This window comes from Cherax quadricarinatus, chromosome 36, assembly GCF_038502225.1.
Source record: "Cherax quadricarinatus isolate ZL_2023a chromosome 36, ASM3850222v1, whole genome shotgun sequence".
Taxonomy (NCBI): Eukaryota; Metazoa; Arthropoda; class Malacostraca; order Decapoda; family Parastacidae; genus Cherax; species Cherax quadricarinatus.
This window is the reverse complement of record NC_091327.1, coordinates 29,831,998-29,853,184: the sequence shown is the minus strand read 5'-3', so window position 1 is coordinate 29,853,184 and position 21,187 is coordinate 29,831,998. Positions and strand designations below refer to the sequence as shown.

The window sequence follows — 21,187 nt, the reverse complement described above, 5'->3', positions numbered from 1 at the left end:
ACATGCAACTCTCGGTATATATCGCCTGCGTATCTAAAGTGAAAGTTTACTTAATAAAAAATTTTGGGGCGAGTGTATTTTCAGACATTTATAACTGTATATACATTCGTTTATATACGTTAACACACGTATCTGTGTATATATAGTCGTGTGAACGTATACATTCAAATTCTTAATACAGAAAAACTAGAGGCAGTTCCCATGCTCCTCTACAGAGAGAGAGAGAGAGAGAGAGAGAGAGAGAGAGAGAGAGAGAGAGAGAGAGAGAGAGAGAGAGAGAGAGAGAGAGATAACAGAGTGGAAGATAACATGTCAGTGACTGGCTGAAGGCTGGAGAACATATCCACAACATTGCGGCTGCTAAAGTTTTGAAAATTTTACAGACTTAGAGTTGACGGAGAAGCTAGCTGTGATGGCGGTGATTAAGGTGGTCATTATGGCAGTGGCAGCTGTGGTAGCAGTCTCAGGAAGACCCACAAGTAAGGCTACAGGTTAAGGTGAAGCTCACTTCTAGCAGTGTAGTGAGGTGGGCGGCTGGCAGGGGCAACGCGGCAACCTTATCATCGTTATTATCTATGTTGATCGCTAGCGCAGTCAGCGCATACAGTGAGGTCCGGGAGTCCGATTCCCGGTACGTTTGGAAACATTAGGACGTGTTTCATTAAGACACCTGCTGTCTATGTTCACCCATCAGTAAAATGGGTACCTGGGTGTTAGTCGGCTGGTGTGGGTCACATCCTAGGACAAAACTGACCTAATTTGCCCGAAATGCTCTGCATAACAAGCAGCCTTTCTATATAGTAGCATGCCATTGATTTCAGCTAGGTCTATATACCTTGTATATATACTTGTAGAAATAATAATAATAATAATAATAATAATAATAATAATAATAATAATAATAATAATAATAATAATAATTATTATTATTATTATTATTATTATTATTATTATTATTATTATTATTATTATTATTATTATTATTATTATTATTTTTATTATTAATATTATTATTATTATTATTATTACTTGTATGAAGATCGCTGCATATATTGTTGCTGAACACTAACTGGTGACCCAGAAGGGTCTGCAGTAAAAAACTGTACTCACCTATTTGTACAGTTGCACAATCCAGGGCAATATGGGTTCAGAGCAGGTCGCTCCTGCCTCCCGCAACTACTGGACCACTATGATATGGTCTTGGAAACAGAATGCACTTGCAAAAGCCTCTCACAAGTGCGATCATGGTGTAATAGCACACAAAATGCGTGCTAAAGGGATTACTGGGAAAATGGGCAGATGGATCTTCAGCGTTTTAACCAATCGAACACAAATAGTAGTGGTAAACAGAGTTAAATCCGAAACTGCCATAGTGAAGAGCTCTGTTCCACAAGGCACAGTACTCGACCCCATCCTGTTTCTCATCCTCATATCAGACATGTAAACCATAGCACCATATTCTTTGCAGACGATACTAGGATCTGCATGAGGGTGTCATCAATTGAGGACACGGCAAATCTTCAAGAAAACATAAACCAAGTTTTCCAGTAGGCAACGGAGAACAATATGATTCATGCACAATGAAGACAATTTCAAACTACTCCGTTATGGAAAATTGGAAGAGATAATAATTAAAACTGAGTATACTACAAACTCGAATCACACAACAGAGCGGTAAAGTAATGTGAATGACCTGCGAATGCAATGTCAGGGAATCTCGCTTTCAAGGATCACCACAGTGCCATTATCACATTTGCGAGGAAAATAATAGGATGGATAATGAAAATATTAAAGACAAGAGATGTCAAGCCAATGATAATCCTTTTTAAATCACTTGTTCTCTCTAGGCTGGAATACTGCTGTACATTAACTGGTGAAAAAGTGATGGTTAGCTTGCGCATAGGAAGGTTTATATTCACTGAAGGCTACATTTGTTTTAATTTGTTAATTTTATTAAACAAGTTGACTCCCAGGCAGTATCTTAACTAGACAACTTTTTGGTTTTTGTCTATTGCTACTGAAAACACTATAAAAGTTAAAATATTTGATTTCAGGCAATTAAAAAAATGGGTCACTATCATAATCTATGGATAACTTTTCTACATATCTGGGTGTATTTTTTACGTTACTTACTAATTAAGATGTATAAGTTCCATTAGTATAGGTGATACAAGGTGATACAAATTGCGGCGATCTGTGAAGTAATTCATTGTTGGTGTTGTAATAGTGCTGGAAAACATCCCACTGAGGAATGCACAGTGAAGTGTGAAAGTCAGAATGGGAAAGGCCAGAAATTTTATTGTATAAACTATAAAAATGGGGGATCAAAACCAGACAAGAGTCCGTTAATAACAACCCAGGGTGAGGCCAGCCAGCCTACAACTGCCATACTTGTGGCCCCCACCTCTTGCAAGTGACTCACGAAATCGTAATGACACGATTACAAACAAACCACACCACGGGTGGGGTTTGAACCCGCGGTCAGAGAGTCTAACGTGACGGTCTGGAGTTTTGAGACTCTCTTACCGCTGGTTCAAACCCCACCCGTGGTATGGTTTCTCTTGCAAGTGTGGGAGAGCAAGCCCCTCTGCAAATGTTTCTGGTAACACCAGACTGCCTTCTGTTACACCAGTTGTGAAGGAGCTAGCCGCCCCTGCTAGCACACATGGAGCTACAGATCTGCCACCAGTCACACCTGTGACTACACCTCAGTATGAGTATGAGGCTGTCACCCTTCCCAACACTCTGGTCCTCCCCAGTCTGCCGCCACACCTGTCACTCCATCGAAAGCTTGGCATGAGGTAATCGCACAGGCATTGCTTACTATGGATAATTAAAATGGTATAAAATACCGACAGGTTGTTAGGTAAGACACATATGCAACAGTTAGGTATCTTTATTATGAAACGTTTCGCCTACACAGTAGGCTTCTTCAGTCAAGAACTTTGATATCATTGCATTAACTGAAACGTGGTATGATTTAAAGAGTCGGGATATGACTGCTGAGTGTAATATTCAGGGATTTAAGTTATTCAATGTGGATAGATGTAATGGGAAGGGGGGAGGAGTTGCATTGTATGTTCGAGAAAATATTAATTGTTGCATAAAAAAAAGGTATAAAAATAGATGGAGCAGTAACAGAGTCTGTTTGGGTAGAGTTCGTGGAGGGTCAAGAAAAACTAATTCTAGGTGTAATATACCGACCTCCAGGCTTGGATCACGATAGAGGGAGACTTCTTTGGGACGAAATTGTTAGGGCTTCTGGACACAGTAACGTAGTCATAGTAGGGGACTTTAACTTTAGCCAAATTGACTGGAATTCTTTGACAGGTAATCTAGAGTCCAGTGACTTCATGGAAACAGTTCAGGACTGTTTTCTGAAACAGAGTGTAACTGAACCTACCAGGGGTAATAATTTGCTAGACCTAGTCTTGTCAAATAAGGAAACACTCGTGAATAATCTGGAGATCACTGAAGAGCTTGGCGCAAGTGATCACAAATCCATCACCTTTAGCATTAATTGGGAATGCAAGAATAATGATAATACAGTAAAAATCCCCGATTTTCGTTCTGCCGATTATAATGGACTTAGGGAACATCTGTCTAATCTTGATTGGGGTTATCTAGCTAATGATTTTATTGACGATAATCATACTTATGAATATGAAGGGATCTGCTTTTATGATTGTTTTCTTAATAATGTACACAGTGCCCAGAGTATATACATTCCCCAGAGAGAAATTAGGTCTAATAATAACGATCCCAAATGGGTTAACAGGAGGCTAAAGCATCTATTAGGGGAGAAAAGGGGAATTTATAGGCGCATCAGAAGAGGAGAGGTTAACCTTACTGACCAATATGTTCAGCTTAAAAGAGAAGTAAAAAAGGCGATTAGAAAGGCTAAACGTGACTATGAAATTAGAGTTGCTAATGAATCAAAGACTAATCCAAAGGGGTTCTTTCAAGTGTATAGGACGAAGGTGAAGGAAAAAGTAGGACCTCTGAAATCTGGGAATGGACAGCTGACGGATAATGAACTGGAAATGTGTTCCTTATTTAATGACTATTTTTTGTCAGTTTTTACACAGGAAGATGTAAATGAGATTCCAGTAATTAACAATTATTTAGTTCCTGATGAATTTAAGTTAACTAATATTACTGTCACGAGGGACATGGTTATTAAACAGATAGACAAACTGAAACAAAATAAGTCCCCGGGACCCGATGAGTTGTTTTCAAGGGTACTTAAGGAATGCAAGATGGAGCTTAGTCAGCCATTAACGAGTGTATTCAATGCGTCCATCCTTACCAGTGTTGTGCCAGAGATGTGGAAGATGGCTAATGTGGTTCCTATATTCAAATCAGGGGATAAGTCCACTCCTTCAAATTACCGTCCAATAAGCCTGACATCTATAGTGGGCAAGTTATTAGAATCAATTATAGCTGACATTATCAGAAGTCACCTTGAAGAGCATAACTTGATAAATGAATCTCAGCATGGATTCACGAGAGGTCGTTCCTGCCTGACAAACTTACTGACGTTCTTCAATAGAACATTTGAGGCAGTTGACAGTGATAAGGAATATGATATTGTTTATTTGGATTTTAGTAAAGCCTTCGACAGAGTACCTCACAAGAGACTCTTAAGAAAAGTGGCAGCTCATGGTATAGGAGGTAAAGTTCTAGCATGGATTGAGGCATGGCTTACCAATAGAAAGCAGAGAGTTACCATTAATGGAGTGAAATCTGAATGGGGATTAGTCACTAGTGGCGTTCCACAAGGATCAGTTTTAGGCCCTCTCTTGTTCATAATTTACATTAATGACCTTGATGAAGGGATTACTAGTGACATGAGTAAGTTTGCTGATGATACAAAGATAGGCCGTATAATTCACTCTGAGGAGGATATCAATGAACTCCAGGACGATTTGAACAAATTAATGTCTTGGTCTGAGAAATGGCAGATGAAGTTTAATGTGGATAAGTGTAAGGTACTTGCCCTTGGTAATGAAAATAACCCTCGAAGCTATAATCTAGGTGAAGTAGAGCTTGGTCATACAGAATGTGAAAAAGACTTGGGAGTCATGGTAAGCAGAAATCTAAAGCCAAGACAGCAGTGCCTCAGTGTGCGCAACAAGGCCAACAGATTACTTGGATTTATCTCAAGAAGTATAAGTAACAGAAGTCCAAAAGTTATTTTACAGCTCTATACATCACTAGTGAGGCCTCATTTAGATTTTGCTGCTCAGTTTTGGTCCCCTTACTACAGGATGGACATAGACTCATTAGAGAACATACAGAGAAGAATGACTAAAATGATTTACTGTGTAAGGAACCTCCCGTATGAAGATAGACTTAAAGCCTTAAATCTCCACTCTCTGGAGAGGCGTAGAATGAGGGGAGATATCATTGAAGTGTATAAGTGGATGACGGGCATAAACAAGGGAGACATTAATAAAGTACTGAGGGTGTCGAACCAGGTAAGAACCAGGAACAATGGATTTAAGTTGGATAAATTTAGATTTAGAAAGGACATAGGTAAGTACTGGTTTTCTAACAGAGTTGTAGATGCGTGGAACAGTCTTCCCAGTGGGGTGATAGAGGCTAGGACCTTGGGTAGCTTTAAGAAGAGACTGGACAAATATATGAGCGGGAGGGGCTGGGTTTGATTGGTGTTGGGGGGTGCGGGAGTTGTTTCTTGAGTAGCTTTAGGTAGATGTCGTGGCAATATAAACACAAATGCAGTATAATGTGATCCTTTATTGACTACGTTTCGCCCACACAGTGGGCTTTTTCAAGTCACAAACAGAACTACCTGGGGTGGAAGGAACGCGAGTATTTATAGTCCGGCTGAGGTCAGGTGAAGAATGCTGCATCTGATGATGTACCGAGTTGGGTTGTAGAGTCTAAAAACTTGGGTAGCTTGGAAAGGAGACTGGACAAGTTTGTGAGCAGACCTTCTACAGTGTTCTTATGTGGGATAGCGATGAAGAAGTTTCTTGGCAAGTGGTTCAGATATGTTATAGAAGCCACTATTCTGGTTGAAGTTGTCGGATATAGAAATAAGTGATGATTCCAGGATTCTTCGGTATTGAGTGTTGTCTTCTGTGGCGATAAGTCTTGAGTTTCTGTAGTTTATCAAGTGGTTGTGTGAATTACGGTGTTGTACGCAGGCATTCCTTGTGTCGTCAGACCTGCTTGCGTATTGGTGTTCTGAAATACGTGTTTGGAGGTCCCTTGATGTTTCGCCCACGTATAACTTGTTGCAGTCATTACAAGGGATTATGTATACCCCTGCAGAGGATGGAGGCTTGTCCTGCCTACTACTGGTGATGTCCTTGATGGTCGTGGTTGTGGAGGTAGATACTTGGAATGATGTTTTGGCAAAGATGTTGGAAACATGTTTGGCAATGGAGTTGGTGGGAAGGACTATGTATCTCTTCTCGGCAGTGTCTTCTCTGGGTGTGTTGAAGATGTTTAGTGCTCGCCGTCTGCAGTCTCTGATGAAGTGACGAGGATAGTGGAGTTTGGAAAATACCTGTTCAATTATAGTGCATTCTTCCTCAAGGAACTCGTTGCTGCAGATTCTGAGTGCACGCAGGAAGAAGCCTATAATTACACCACGTTTGGTTTTGGTGTCGTGGTGAGAGTAGAAGTGGAGAAGATCGTTTTGGTTGGTGGGTTTTCGATAGACTTTAAAACGAAGTTCGTGGTCAGCTTTGCAGAGTAGAACATCAAGGAAAGGAAGAGTGTTGTCGACCTCTTCTTCAAGTGTGAACTGGATTGAAGGCTCGACCTGGTTGAGCTTGTCTTGGAGAGCTTGAACGTTGAAGCGTTTAGGAATTATGAGGAGAATGTCGTCAACATAACGGAGCCAGGTGACAGACGAAGGAATAATGGTGGAGAAACGTTCGGCTTCTAGATGTTCCATGTATAGGTTCGCTAGGACTGCACTGAGTGGCGAACCCATGGGTAGTCCAAAAGTCTGCTGAAAGAGGTGATTTTCAAAAGAGAAACACGTAAAGCCAACACATAGTTCAACCAGGTCGATGAAGTCGCTGGCTGGAATGGGAAGATCAAGTGAATCGTCAATTTTCTTGCGCAAGAGATCGATGGCTTGTTTAGTAGGTACTTTAGTGAATAGGGAAGTCACGTCAAGGCTGGAAAGTTTCTTGTTCCTGATGTTGATGTTGCGAATGCGATTGAGAAGATCACCTGAGTGTTTGAGATGTGCTGGACTGATAGTCCAGCACATCTGATAGTCCAGCACATTTATAGTCCTCAGCCGGACTATAAATACTCGCGTTCCTTCCACCCCAGGTAGTTCTGTTTGTGACTTGAAAAAGCCCACTGTGTGGGCGAAACGTAGTCAATAAAGGATCACATTATACTGCATTTGTGTTTATATTGCCATTGTGTCGGTATTTTATACCATTTATTTCCAGGTAGATGTCGTTTTGATAAGGACCTGCCTCGTATGGGCCAGTAGGCCTTCTGCAGTGTTCCTACATTCTTATGTTCTTATTCAGATTTCACTCCATTAATGGTAACTCTCTGCTTTCTATTGGTAAGCCATGCCTCAATCCATGCTAGAACTTTACCTCCTATACCATGAGCTGCCACTTTTCTTAAGAGTCTCTTGTGAGGTACTCTGTCGAAGGCTTTACTAAAATCCAAATAAACAATATCATATTCCTTATCACTGTCAACTGCCTCAAATGTTCTATTGAAGAACGTCAGTAAGTTTGTCAGGCAGGAACGACCTCTCGTGAATCCATGCTGAGATTCATTTATCAAGTTATGCTCTTCAAGGTGACTTCTGATAATGTCAGCTATAATTGATTCTAATAACTTGCCCACTATAGATGTCAGGCTTATTGGACGGTAATTTGAAGGAGTGGACTTATCCCCTGATTTGAATATAGGAACCACATTAGCCATCTTCCACATCTCTGGCACAACACTGGTAAGGATGGACGCATTGAATACACTCGTTAATGGCTGACTAAGCTCCATCTTGCATTCCTTAAGTACCCTTGAAAACAACTCATCGGGTCCCGGGGACTTATTTTGTTTCAGTTTGTCTATCTGTTTAATAACCATGTCCCTCGTGACAGTAATATTAGTTAACTTAAATTCATCAGGAACTAAATAATTGTTAATTACTGGAATCTCATTTACATCTTCCTGTGTAAAAACTGACAAAAAATAGTCATTAAATAAGGAACACATTTCCAGTTCATTATCCGTCAGCTGTCCATTCCCAGATTTCAGAGGTCCTACTTTTTCCTTCACCTTCGTCCTATACACTTGAAAGAACCCCTTTGGATTAGTCTTTGATTCATTAGCGACTCTAATTTCATAGTCACGTTTAGCCTTTCTAATCGCCTTTTTTACTTCTCTTTTAAGCTGAACATATTGGTCAGTAAGGTTAACCTCTCCTCTTCTGATGCGCCTATAAATTCCCCTTTTCTCCCCTAATAGATGCTTTAGCCTCCTGTTAACCCATTTGGGATCGTTATTATTAGACCTAATTTCTCTCTGGGGAATGTATATACTCTGGGCACTGTGTACATTATTAAGAAAACAATCATAAAAGCAGATCCCTTCATATTCATAAGTATGATTATCGTCAATAAAATCATTAGCTAGATAACCCCAATCAAGATTAGACAGATGTTCCCTAAGTCCATTATAATCGGCAGAACGAAAATCGGGGATTTTTACTGTATTATCATTATTCTTGCATTCCCAATTAATGCTAAAGGTGATGGATTTGTGATCACTTGCGCCAAGCTCTTCAGTGATCTCCAGATTATTCACGAGTGTTTCCTTATTTGACAAGACTAGGTCTAGCAAATTATTACCCCTGGTAGGTTTAGTTACACTCTGTTTCAGAAAACAGTCCTGAACTGTTTCCATGAAGTCACTGGACTCTAGATTACCTGTCAAAGAATTCCAGTCAATTTGGCTAAAGTTAAAGTCCCCTACTATGACTACGTTACTGTGTCCAGAAGCCCTAACAATTTCGTCCCAAAGAAGTCTCCCTCTATCGTGATCCAAGCCTGGAGGTCGGTATATTACACCTAGAATTAGTTTTTCTTGACCCTCCACGAACTCTACCCAAACAGACTCTGTTACTGCTCCATCTATTTTTATACCTGTTTTTATGCAACAATTGATATTTTCTCGAACATACAATGCAACTCCTCCCCCCTTCCCATTACATCTATCCACATTGAATAACTTAAATCCCTGAATATTACACTCAGCAGTCATATCCCGACTCTTTAAATCATACCACGTTTCAGTTAATGCAATGATATCAAAGTTCCCAGCACATGCTACCAAACGTAGTTCATTAATTTTATTTCTTGCACTTCGACTGTTAGCATAGAATACCATCATATGTTTTTTCTTCTGCACATTTTTCCTATTCATCTTTGTTTTTACACAATTTCTGAAATTATCATTACCCAGAGTTACTACATGACAGTGCTTTGTGTAGTATAACAGGAGAGACTATGTGATGGCAGGGTTTACTGTTTTCAGGAGGATTCTTGCTAAGACTTCGGAGATGGTGAAGCTGCTGTTGTTTTGTTTAATTGTATTCGAAACAGCGATCAGTGCTGATTCGAGGCACTTGCGTCTGCGGAAATTAGTTTCTTTGATCACTAATTGGGCGTCTCTGAATTTCATGAGATGATTGGTGGAATTTCGGTGTTGTACACAGGCGTTGTTCAAGTTATCGTTCCTACATGCGTAAATGTGTTCATTGAGGCGGGTGTCGAGGTTTCTTGCTGTTTCACCTACGTAAATCTTGTCACAGCCTCCACAGGGTATAGTGTAAACCCCTGCATTGACTGGTTCGTGGTGCTTGGATTTTGTCCTGGTTAGATCCTTTATTGAAGTGCTAGAAGCGATGGCGACTCTGGTGTTAGCTTGTGAAAGTACTTTTGAGACGTTCAGTGCAACCTGGCTGTTGGGAAGAATTATAACTTTGTTGGGAGTGGTGTTGATGCGTGGAGAATTAATGATCTGAAGAGCTCTTTTCTTGCAGTCTTTGATGAAAAAATAAGGAAAATGTAATTCAGTGAATGTTTGGTGAATGTATGTACATTCCTCGTCAAGAAACTCAGGACTACAAATTCGGTATGCTCTTAGGAAAAACCCGATGATGATGCCTCGTTTGGTCTTGGTATCTTGACTGGAATAGAAGTGTGTGAGATCATTTTTATTGGTGGGTTTCCGATAAACTCGAAATCTTAGGTTGTTGTCTACTTTGTGAATGAGGACGTCGAGGAAAGGTAGCTTGTCATTGGACTCTTCTTCTAGTGTAAACTGGATCGCCGGTTCAACTGCGTTGAGCCTTGCCTGAAGATCCCGTACATCAAAACGTTTTGGAGTTATTACGAGGACATCGTCCACATAACGTAACCAAGTGACGCTTGAAGGGATGATGTTGGCGAAGTGTTCGGACTCTAGGTGTTCCATGTATAAGTTGGCTAGGACGGCACTTATGGGGGACCCCATTCCCATGCCGTAGGTTTGTTTGTAGAGCTTGTTATTGAAAGAAAAACAGTCTCAAAAGTACTTTCACAAGCTAACACCAGAGTCGCCATCGCTTCTAGCACTTCAATAAAGGATCTAACCAGGACAAAATCCAAGCACCACGAACCAGTCAATGCAGGAGTTTACACTATACCCTGTGGAGGCTGTGACAAGATTTACGTAAGTGAAACAGCAAGAAACCTCGACACCCGCCTCAATGAACACATTTACGCATGTAGGAACGATAACTTGAACAACGCCTGTGTACAACACCGAAATTCCACCAATCATCTCATGAAATTCAGAGACGCCCAATTAGTGATCAAAGAAACTAATTTCCGCAGACGCAAGTGCCTCGAATCAGCACTGATCGCTGTTTCGAATACAATTAAACAAAACAACAGCAGCTTCACCATCTCCGAAGTCTTAGCAAGAATCCTCCTGAAAACAGTAAACCCTGACATCACATAGTCTCTCCTGTTATACTACACAAAGCACATTACAGAGAATGAACACTGAAACAAGCTGCCTCTTTCCAGTCTATATTTGTCCAACCTATTTTTTATGTTACCCAAGTAATAGCTTTTATATCCTTTTACTCATGTACGAATTAATTGCTCTACCATATTGTATTACTTTTGTCACTACCACTACTACTACTACTACTACCACTAGTGAACATCGAAATGGTACCTCACTAGTATTGCACCTCACTCTGAGCCTTTATATACCCTCTGTGTCCATGTATTGTTTGTAATGGCTTGATAAAGCTCCTGGAGAGCGAAACGTTGCCACGATAAATGTCACATTAGTTGCACTTGTGTCCTTTTACTTTACATATTGTCGGTAATTCTACCAACTTTATTACAATTCTAACTAAGCAGAGGAACAGACTGAACCTGGAAGAGCGCGGTGACTTACCACTAAAGCTCAACAATCACCAACCAAATATCAGTGTCCTTGTTGACGCTCATCAGATGCATCCTTTCCATTATTGATATCAACAGTTTCAGTAAAAAAAGTATGTTAAATCTTATATTTTTCATAATTTAAATATTACCTATTTTTTATGAAGTCATTATTATTATTATTATTATTATTATTATTATTATTATTATTATTATTATTATTATTATTATTATTATTATCATTATTATTCTCAGTAATACTATTAGTTGAAGTACTATTCATTAAATTATTTTCATATAATAAATGTTAAGGGGTCTATGTACAATCTAAAACTTCATGAAGGGATAGATAAGCTGAAGAGTTTGGGGTCCCCTAATTAGCCCAGTCTCTTTAACTACTATTCTTTTTGAAATATTTTAAAAAATAATACTCAACAGACTATACTATAGATTCAGGCACCAACTCTCGCAGCATCTCTATGGTTTTATGAGAGAAAAAAGTGTATAGAATTGTATTTCCACCTTTTCCACTGTTCACACCTCTATTAGTTTTACCACATTTCTGGATCCGAAATCTGCATTTGATTACACAAACGAAACTGTTATTCTTCATGAACTAGCTCAAGGAATACTGATGTTAATCTATTCAGTCGGATAATAAGTTATCTGTCAAATAGAGTACCCACTATTCTCTACAAAGGCTTTAAAAGCTAGTCTAAATAAATGTCCCTAGGTACACCTCAGGGTGAAGTTCACAGTCCCAAACTATTTAATGTTTTGATTAAGGCTTTTACAAATGATCTGATTTTCTCACGGAAAAATGTATCTATACATAATTCTGATGGCATGATCAATACAACAAGGCATTAGACAATAAGCACCATTATTAACGAAATTTAAGTAATTTGTGATTGATTCGGCCTCGCCATATCTTCATCTAAAACAAAGACACTGACAAGCAAACGATATGTCTTACCCATCTGTTTGTAGGAAGAAAACATTAACTACTTTAATTCTTATAGACATCTTGATGAAGATAAACCCTTCAACAAATCCACCATACCACAACAAACTAAGAAATGCAAAGATAGATTAAATGCTCTCAGAGCTCTTGCTGCTATAACCCCAACTATGGCGCTAATTTAAGAATAGTGAGAATGATGTATATAGCCTATATTAGATACATAATTCACTATGTTGCGCTCATATTAATATTATTAAAAATAATTCTCTCTGGTCCTCGGAGTTAATACAAAGTGAAGCCCTCAGAATTATTCTTGACTGTCCTAAATCTACTATGGTTCTTAATGTCAGGAAAGATTGGTGTTACTAATATCAGAGATAGAATTTTTGAGATTAACACTATATATGGTATCAAGATATTAAGAAATGAAACGGACGCTATCACTATGAATTTAGCTAAGTGTCTACAAGTAAATAAAGATAGATCTAAATAGGTTGCGAAAACATCAAATTAAATTAAGTTGTATAACTTGTACGAACTGTACCACTGTAGACAACATGAGAATTTCACCCCTCCATGGAAGATGTGTTCATTTAATATCACATACCTGCAAACTTCACCCAAGAAAGCATCACTTTTAATCCCTTCCTTAAATCACTTACAAAAGGCAACTGCTCAGTTTTTTTTTCACTTAACTGTTAGTAATAGTGTATCACAAATTAATATACAGTGATGGATCTAAGCAGGAGTCCACTTGACAGGGCCGCATCTTTTTTTGTTGTCATCTCCCTGAATAAAAACTATAGGAACTTTATTAAGTGTAGCAAAATAATTAATAGCCAGACGTATACACTGCAAACTGAATTGTTTGCTAGCGCAGTAGCACTATGGAAGACACTTGACTTAATGACTAACATGCTTATTGTTGAAAATACAGTAGAATAAAAGATCGACAAGTTGAAGATTAAGACACATGTTCAACAGCTGGGTATCTTTATAGATGAAACGTTTCGCCTACACAGTAGGCTTCTTCAGTCAAATACAGAGGAAACAAGTTTAGTAGTGAAATAAAAATGATGCAATCAGTTCATCAACGTTGGATAAAAAAGGATTTGAGGTGGTCAGTCCCTCAGCCTGGAGAAGAGTTCAGCTCCATGGTCTGGAACGATATCGTTCCAGATCATGGAGCAGCATGCTCACTGGAGAAGCCAGATTTAGCTACCCGAAAGGGAGGGTCACTTCAATTCGTTTGATCAATAACTTTTCACCAAGATCAAGACACCCCCATTGAAAGGGATGTAGGTACTATAATCAATTTCTTTAACATATGTAAAAAAAGGCCCCGTGATCCCTTCACCGTAGCAGGGGTCTCCTACAGTCCTTGACCGCTGCTTTACACTGTGTTTTCTTTTTAAGGCACAGAATGTTTGTGGAACCATCTGAACGGTTCAGAGAGCGAGGACTGGACGCCCTCCCTCCCTCTGCCTGAGACACTTCCCGTCGTTGTCAAGTTACCGCCTGACGCTTGGCAAGAGTTCTCTTTTGGATTCGAGCTCTCAGACAGCACTCCAGTTGGATCCCTAAAGTTCAGAAAAGTTGGAGAGAACATTATGCTAACTTTAAAGAGGATGAGTGAGAAGGGATCGGCTTTTGTTCATATGAGTGATCACCAACAGCAGATCGATGTGCCCTTTCAGGTGTTCCAAAAACTGTCACCAACAAACGAGATTTTCCTCAACCTCTCCTTAAACATGGGACATCTTAACGTGGAACTAGATGGTGTGAATACCGTGGAGTTCGACCAGGTTAATGCAACAGATTTCTACCAGGTGTACGCCCATGTGTCTCAAGGTTTCCAGGTTCATCTTAGCTTCAGTTGCAATAGAGGTAATTTCAAACTTTTTTTTTTCTAACATTTTAGCTACAGTATCGTTTTATACAAAAACTACACATTAACTAGTGTTAATAATGTTGACGAGTTGAAGAGAACTGATACGCAATTAATACTGAAATGAACCTTAGTTCTTACAATTATTACATGTTCTGTTTTACAGATGGAAGAGTGTTTTCTGCGTTGCCACAACCTGGAGAATATGACGACCCACAACGATCTACAAAGTCAACCACTGTTGCTACCGTTGTTATTCCTGCCATCTTGGCTTTGTTGATGGCCATCGCTGCTGCAGTTGGATTCTGTTACTATAAGAGGAAACGAAACAGAGCAAAAGAGAAGCGTACACTGACGAATACGAGAGATGTAAAAAAGGAGAGTTATGTGAATGAAGAGAAACAGCTGCTAATGATCAACGATGGCAAGCAAGGCACGGTGGAAGGTGTCCAGGATACCTGTGTTGTAGGCGACAAAGATAGCAGGCATTATGATATGGCAGGTGATCAGGGGGGTAGGCAAGATGGTGTTACATATGTGGAAGGTGACGAGGATGGCAGGCAAATTAGTGTGGCACGCGTGATAGAAGGTGAGAATAACAGAAAAAGTGGAGTGAGAGTGGAACGTGGTAGTGAACATGGTATTGTAGAGGGTGTAACATTGGGTTCTGGAGGTAACGACAACAAACAAGGCATTGTATTAGATGGCCAGGATGGCAGTCAAGTGTTAGTTGATGACATAGCAGGTGGACAGGAAACTGTTCATAACAGTAAAGATGTTTCGCAAGATAGAACAGGAAACCAGAATATTGAGAGACAAATCAACGCACAAGATGATCAACAACAGCCCGAAGAGGCCTTAGAAACTATTTGCCTCAAATATCAGACTAACGAGTGGTACTCACAGCCAGTTAACACTCACGTAACACTGGACAATCAAATTGATAGGACACAAATAATTGTAAAACAATCAGAACAAAGCAAAGCTCTGGAAAAGGGCAAAAATGGGAGTGAACGAATAAATTTTTTTCCTAATGTTATAGAGGGAAAACCTATTAGTGATTCAGACGATGTTGATGAAGCAGAGGACGTTGTTGCGAGTATCACAGAGCAAGAACAAACTGATGATATAAACACCAATCCAACATTGATGAATCAAAATCAGACTTTCACAAGGTCTGACGGCGCTGACTGCCACCAAGATACCAATGAGGCGACATCTCGTGCCCAGAGTGACAAACCGACGAATTTAATACAAAAACAAAAGCAAATAAATAATTCAGGGAAAGAGGAGCATAAGATAAGATTATCTTATTCAAAGGATGATGATGTCGCTATGGGCAAACTCTCCAATAAGCTCACACACAGTCGACAAACGATCAGTCCTGCGACTGACGGAGCAGGAGAGATAAAAGACGATTCGAAGCTTTCATCATTATCAGAGATCAGTGCCATATCAGACGTTGGGAGACCTGACGCAACAAAACGTTCATCAGAGATGAGCACCTCAACGGATGATCCAACACCACCTGGTGGGATACAAGACGCCTCTCAAGAAACTGGTAATGTCAATATGGATCATTCAAGAAGAAACCAAGTACTGAGAGAGGAAGACAAGTCATATAAACCAATGACGTCCGAAAATGTTTCACAAACTAATAATACAGAGGATGAAATGCCCATCAGAAATATTGATGGCTTCAGTAAATTACAATATAATGAAAGCATAAATTCTGCAGTAAGAGAATTTCATGAGCGTGGTCTAGGATATAATTATCCTAATAAGGCAGATGAAAAAAAAAAAAAAAAAAAAGTAAACCAACCTTACTAAAAAACATAATAAAGGGTTCTAACACTTAATTTGTTGATATATTCTTTTAGCCATTTGTTGGCAACAGAAAATGATAAAAAGACAATTTGAATTTTACACTTTCCATACATTGTTCTCTAAATCGAAATAAAATAAACGCAACAAACTCTCTTTAGATATATTTACGTGTTATGCATAAAATACCGGAGTTATGCACGAGGTACTGGTGCTATACTCAAGGTACAGGTTTTATTCTCGAGGTACTGGTGTTATACACGAGGTACTGGTGTTATAAGTGAGGTAATAACACCGAGATCCACACTGTCTCTGAGCTTGACTTAGTAATTCACAGACGAGATATGAATCTGACTTAACTCACTGACGACATGTCTTATTTCTTTGGAGAAATCAACCTAACATTACTTCGTAGGTAAAGTTTTGTTCTGGCGTTCATTTTGAGGTCTAGCTTGAACTGAAAGAATGATCGGCAGATATTGATGCTTTAGTCTCCTTCATCTTGAAAACTTGTCAAAAAGGATTAAATCGTTCGGCTCACAACCATAAGGAACCAAGTTCAGTGCTAGGTAGGTTCGAAACAAATGGATATGTCTTACTACTTGCGGCCCTTATTCACATTGTTATGAGTTAATGGTCACATCCGAGGAATAAATACTAATTAGAACACCTTGAATAAACGACAGCGCTTTGATATCTTGAATTCATCTGGGTTATTTAACCCTGTGGGAGCACAAACTGCGAATATAGTTTTTTGCTAGGAATTCTGATTTATAAATTACAATAAAATCAGATTTTAGATTCTTAAGAATTTTGATTATTGAAAAAAATAATAGGAATACCTGGTGAGGGACAGGAAATCCTTATTTTCGCTGAACCTCCAAAGTAAGGTTACAGGTTGTGTATATGTGAGCATCACTCCATATGCTAACCATTCCCAAAAGTACTTACTATGAGTAGTTAACTAGCACACCATCTACAGTAACGTGTAGCTACGGTGATTTTCACAAAATAGTAGATGTTATGATGTTTTGTTTGATTAACGTCTCATAGTATAATAGCTGAGATATACATCTTCATACAATGATATAAATTATTCTAAGCATTAGATATTGTTTTATTTTTTGATCCTATATATATTTTCAGGCTCGAACTTTTTCCATGTTGATAACCAAGTAACACAGTTCAAATAAATATTTTTCATTTTCTTTTCCTGATTAATATTAATTTTGCAATTACAGTTACTACAAATTTTCACGAGCTTTATTTAGTAGGTTGGTAGACAGCAACCACCCAGGGAAGTACTACCGTCCTGCCAGATGACTGTGAAACAAAAACCTGTAACTGTTTTGCATGATGGTAGGATTGCTGGTTTCTTTTTCTGTCTCATAAACACGCTAAGATAACAGGGATATCTTGCTACTCCTACTTACACTTTGGTCACACTTCACAGACACGCACATGCATATATATATATACATACATCTAGGTTTTTCTCCTTTTTCTAAATAGCTCTTGTTCTTTTTTATTTCTTCTATTGTCCATGGGGAAGTGGAAAAGAATCTTTCCTCCGTAAGCCATGCGTGTCGTATGAGGCGACTAAAATGCCGGGAGCAATGGGCTAGTAACCCCTTCTCCTGTATACAATTACTAAAAAAGAGAAGAAGAAAAACTTTATAAAACTGGGTTGCTTAAATGTGCGTGGATGTAGTGTGGATGACAAGAAACAGATGATTGCTGATGTTATGAATGAAAAGAAGTTGGATGTCCTGGCCCTAAGCGAAACAAAGCTGAAGGGGGTAGGAGAGTTTCAGTGGGGGGAAATAAATGGGATTAAATCTGGAGTATCTGAGAGAGTTAGAGCAAAGGAAGGGGTAGCAGTAATGTTAAATGATCAGTTATGGAAGGAGAAAAGAGAATATGAATGTGTAAATTCAAGAATTATGTGGATTAAAGTAAAGGTTGGATGCGAGAATTGGGTTATAATAAGCGTGTATGCACCTGGAGAAGAGAGGAATGCAGAGGAGAGAGAGAGATTTTGGGAGATGTTAAGTGAATGTATAGGAGCCTTTGAACCAAGTGAGAGAGTAATTGTGGTAGGGGACTTGAATGCTAAAGTAGGAGAAACTTTTAGAGAGGGTGTGGTAGGTAAGTTTGGGGTGCCAGGTGTAAATGATAATGGGAGCCCTTTGATTGAACTTTGTATAGAAAGGGGTTTAGTTATAGGTAATACATATTTTAAGAAAAAGAGGATAAATAAGTATACACGATATGATGTAGGGCGAAATGACAGTAGTTTGTTGGATTATGTATTGGTAGATAAAAGACTGTTGAGTAGACTTAAGGATGTACATGTTTATAGAGGGGCCACAGATATATCAGATCACTTTCTAGTTGTAGCTACACTGAGAGTAAAAGGTAGATGGGATACAAGGAGAATAGAAGCATCAGGGAAGAGAGAGGTGAAGGTTTATAAACTAAAAGAGGAGGCAGTTAGGGTAAGATATAAACAGCTATTGGAGGATAGATGGGCTAATGAGAGCATAGGCAATGGGGTCGAAGAGGTATGGGGTAGGTTTAAAAATGTAGTGTTAGAGTGTTCAGCAGAAGTTTGTGGTTACAGGAAAGTGGGTGCAGGAGGGAAGAGGAGCGATTGGTGGAATGATGATGTAAAGAGAGTAGTAAGGGAGAAAAAGTTAGCATATGAGAAGTTTTTACAAAGTAGAAGTGATGCAAGGAGGGAAGAGTATATGGAGAAAAAGAGAGAAGTTAAGAGAGTGGTGAAGCAATGTAAAAAGAGAGCAAATGAGAGAGTGGGTGAGATGTTATCAACAAATTTTGTTGAAAATAAGAAAAAGTTTTGGAGTGAGATTAACAAGTTAAGAAAGCCTAGAGAACAAATGGATTTGTCAGTTAAAAATAGGAGAGGAGAGTTATTAAATGGAGAGTTAGAGGTATTGGGAAGATGGAAGGAATATTTTGAGGAATTGTTAAATGTTGATGAAGATAGGGAAGCTGTGATTTCGTGTATAGGGCAAGGAGGAATAACATCTTGTAGGAGTGAGGAAGAGCCAGTTGTGAGTGTGGGGGAAGTTCGTGAGGCAGTAGGTAAAATGAAAGGGGGTAAGGCAGCCGGGATTGATGGGATAAAGATAGAAATGTTAAAAGCAGGTGGGGATATAGTTTTGGAGTGGTTGGTGCAATTATTTAATAAATGTATGGAAGAGGGTAAGGTACCTAGGGATTGGCAGAGAGCATGCATAGTTCCTTTGTATAAAGGCAAAGGGGATAAAAGAGAGTGCAAAAATTATAGGGGGATAAGTCTGTTGAGTGTACCTGGTAAAGTGTATGGTAGAGTTATAATTGAAAGAATTAAGAGTAAGACGGAGAATAGGATAGCAGATGAACAAGGAGGCTTTAGGAAAGGTAGGGGGTGTGTGGACCAGGTGTTTACAGTGAAACATATAAGTGAACAGTATTTAGATAAGGCTAAAGAGGTCTTTGTGGCATTTATGGATTTGGAAAAGGCGTATGACAGGGTGGATAGGGGGGCAATGTGGCAGATGTTGCAAGTGTATGGTGTAGGAGGTAGGTTACTGAAAGCAGTGAAGAGTTTTTACGAGGATAGTGAGGCTCAAGTTAGAGTATGTAGGAAAGAGGGAAATTTTTTCCCAGTAAAAGTAGGCCTTAGACAAGGATGTGTGATGTCACCGTGGTTGTTTAATATATTTATAGATGGGGTTGTAAGAGAAGTAAATGCGAGGGTCTTGGCAAGAGGCGTGGAGTTAAAAGATAAAGAATCACACACAAAGTGGGAGTTGTCACAGCTGCTCTTTGCTGATGACACTGTGCTCTTGGGAGATTCTGAAGAGAAGTTGCAGAGATTGGTGGATGAATTTGGTAGGGTGTGCAAAAGAAGAAAATTAAAGGTGAATACAGGAAAGAGTAAGGTTATGAGGATAACAAAAAGATTAGGTGATGAAAGATTGAATATCAGATTGGAGGGAGAGAGTATGGAGGAGGTGAACGTATTCAGATATTTGGGAGTGGACGTGTCAGCGGATGGGTCTATGAAAGATGAGGTGAATCATAGAATTGATGAGGGAAAAAGAGTGAGTGGTGCACTTAGGAGTCTGTGGAGACAAAGAACTTTGTCCTTGGAGGCAAAGAGGGGAATGTATGAGAGTATAGTTTTACCAACGCTCTTATATGGGTGTGAAGCGTGGGTGATGAATGTTGCAGCGAGGAGAAGGCTGGAGGCAGTGGAGATGTCATGTCTGAGGGCAATGTGTGGTGTGAATATAATGCAGAGAATTCGTAGTTTGGAAGTTAGGAGGAGGTGCGGGATTACCAAAACTGTTGTCCAGAGGGCTGAGGAAGGGTTGTTGAGGTGGTTCGGACATGTAGAGAGAATGGAGCGAAACAGAATGACTTCAAGAGTGTATCAGTCTGTAGTGGAAGGAAGGCGGGGTAGGGGTCGGCCTAGGAAGGGTTGGAGGGAGGGGGTAAAGGAGGTTTTGTGTGCGAGGGGCTTGGACTTCCAGCAGGCATGCGTGAGCGTGTTTGATAGGAGTGAATGGAGACAAATGGTTTTTAATACTTGACGTGCTGTTGGAGTGTGAGCAAAGTAACATTTATGAAGGGATTCAGGGAAACCGGCAGGCCGGACTTGAGTCCTGGAGATGGGAAGTACAGTGCCTGCACTCTGAAGGAGGGGTGTTAATGTTGCAGTTTAAAAACTGTAGTGTAAAGCACCCTTCTGGCAAGACAGTGATGGAGTGAATGATGGTGAAAGTTTTTCTTTTTCGGGCCACCCTGCCTTGGTGGGAATCGGCCGGTGTGATAATAAAAAAAAAAAATAATAAATTATTTAGTACATGTACTGCAGGGCTGTAGTAGCAGGTTGTACTACATGCAAAGTACAGTAACTGTCTAAATCACTCAAGAACAATAGAAGTTAGACTCATAAGTAATTTCAGTTATACATATTTTTTCTTCACATTTATTTGTATAAAATATTAGAGTCAGTGGTATGGTATATAGAAGTAATTT

The 21,187-nt window shown here is 39.4% G+C and overlaps 1 protein-coding gene across 3 annotated transcripts; it reads left to right on the top strand.

Annotated features, from left to right (window-relative positions):
- The first annotated feature begins 309 nt into the window (after positions 1-309).
- On the top strand, positions 310-17,243 carry LOC128691351 (uncharacterized). Of its 3 annotated transcripts, XM_053780168.2 has the most exons (4): positions 352-479; positions 11,436-11,572; positions 13,840-14,310; positions 14,478-17,243. In XM_053780168.2, the coding sequence occupies exons 3-4, from the start codon at positions 14,034-14,036 to the stop codon at positions 16,139-16,141; spliced, it is 1,941 nt and encodes a 646-aa protein (XP_053636143.2). In that variant the 5' UTR covers positions 352-479; positions 11,436-11,572; positions 13,840-14,033; the 3' UTR covers positions 16,142-17,243. The 3 variants fall into 3 exon arrangements, with proteins under 3 accessions (XP_053636142.2, XP_053636143.2, XP_069947722.1); XM_053780167.2 differs by lacking the exon at positions 11,436-11,572 and having other exon boundaries at positions 310-479; XM_070091621.1 differs by lacking the exons at positions 352-479; positions 11,436-11,572 and adding an exon at positions 513-631.
- The last annotated feature ends 3,944 nt before the right edge of the window (positions 17,244-21,187 follow it).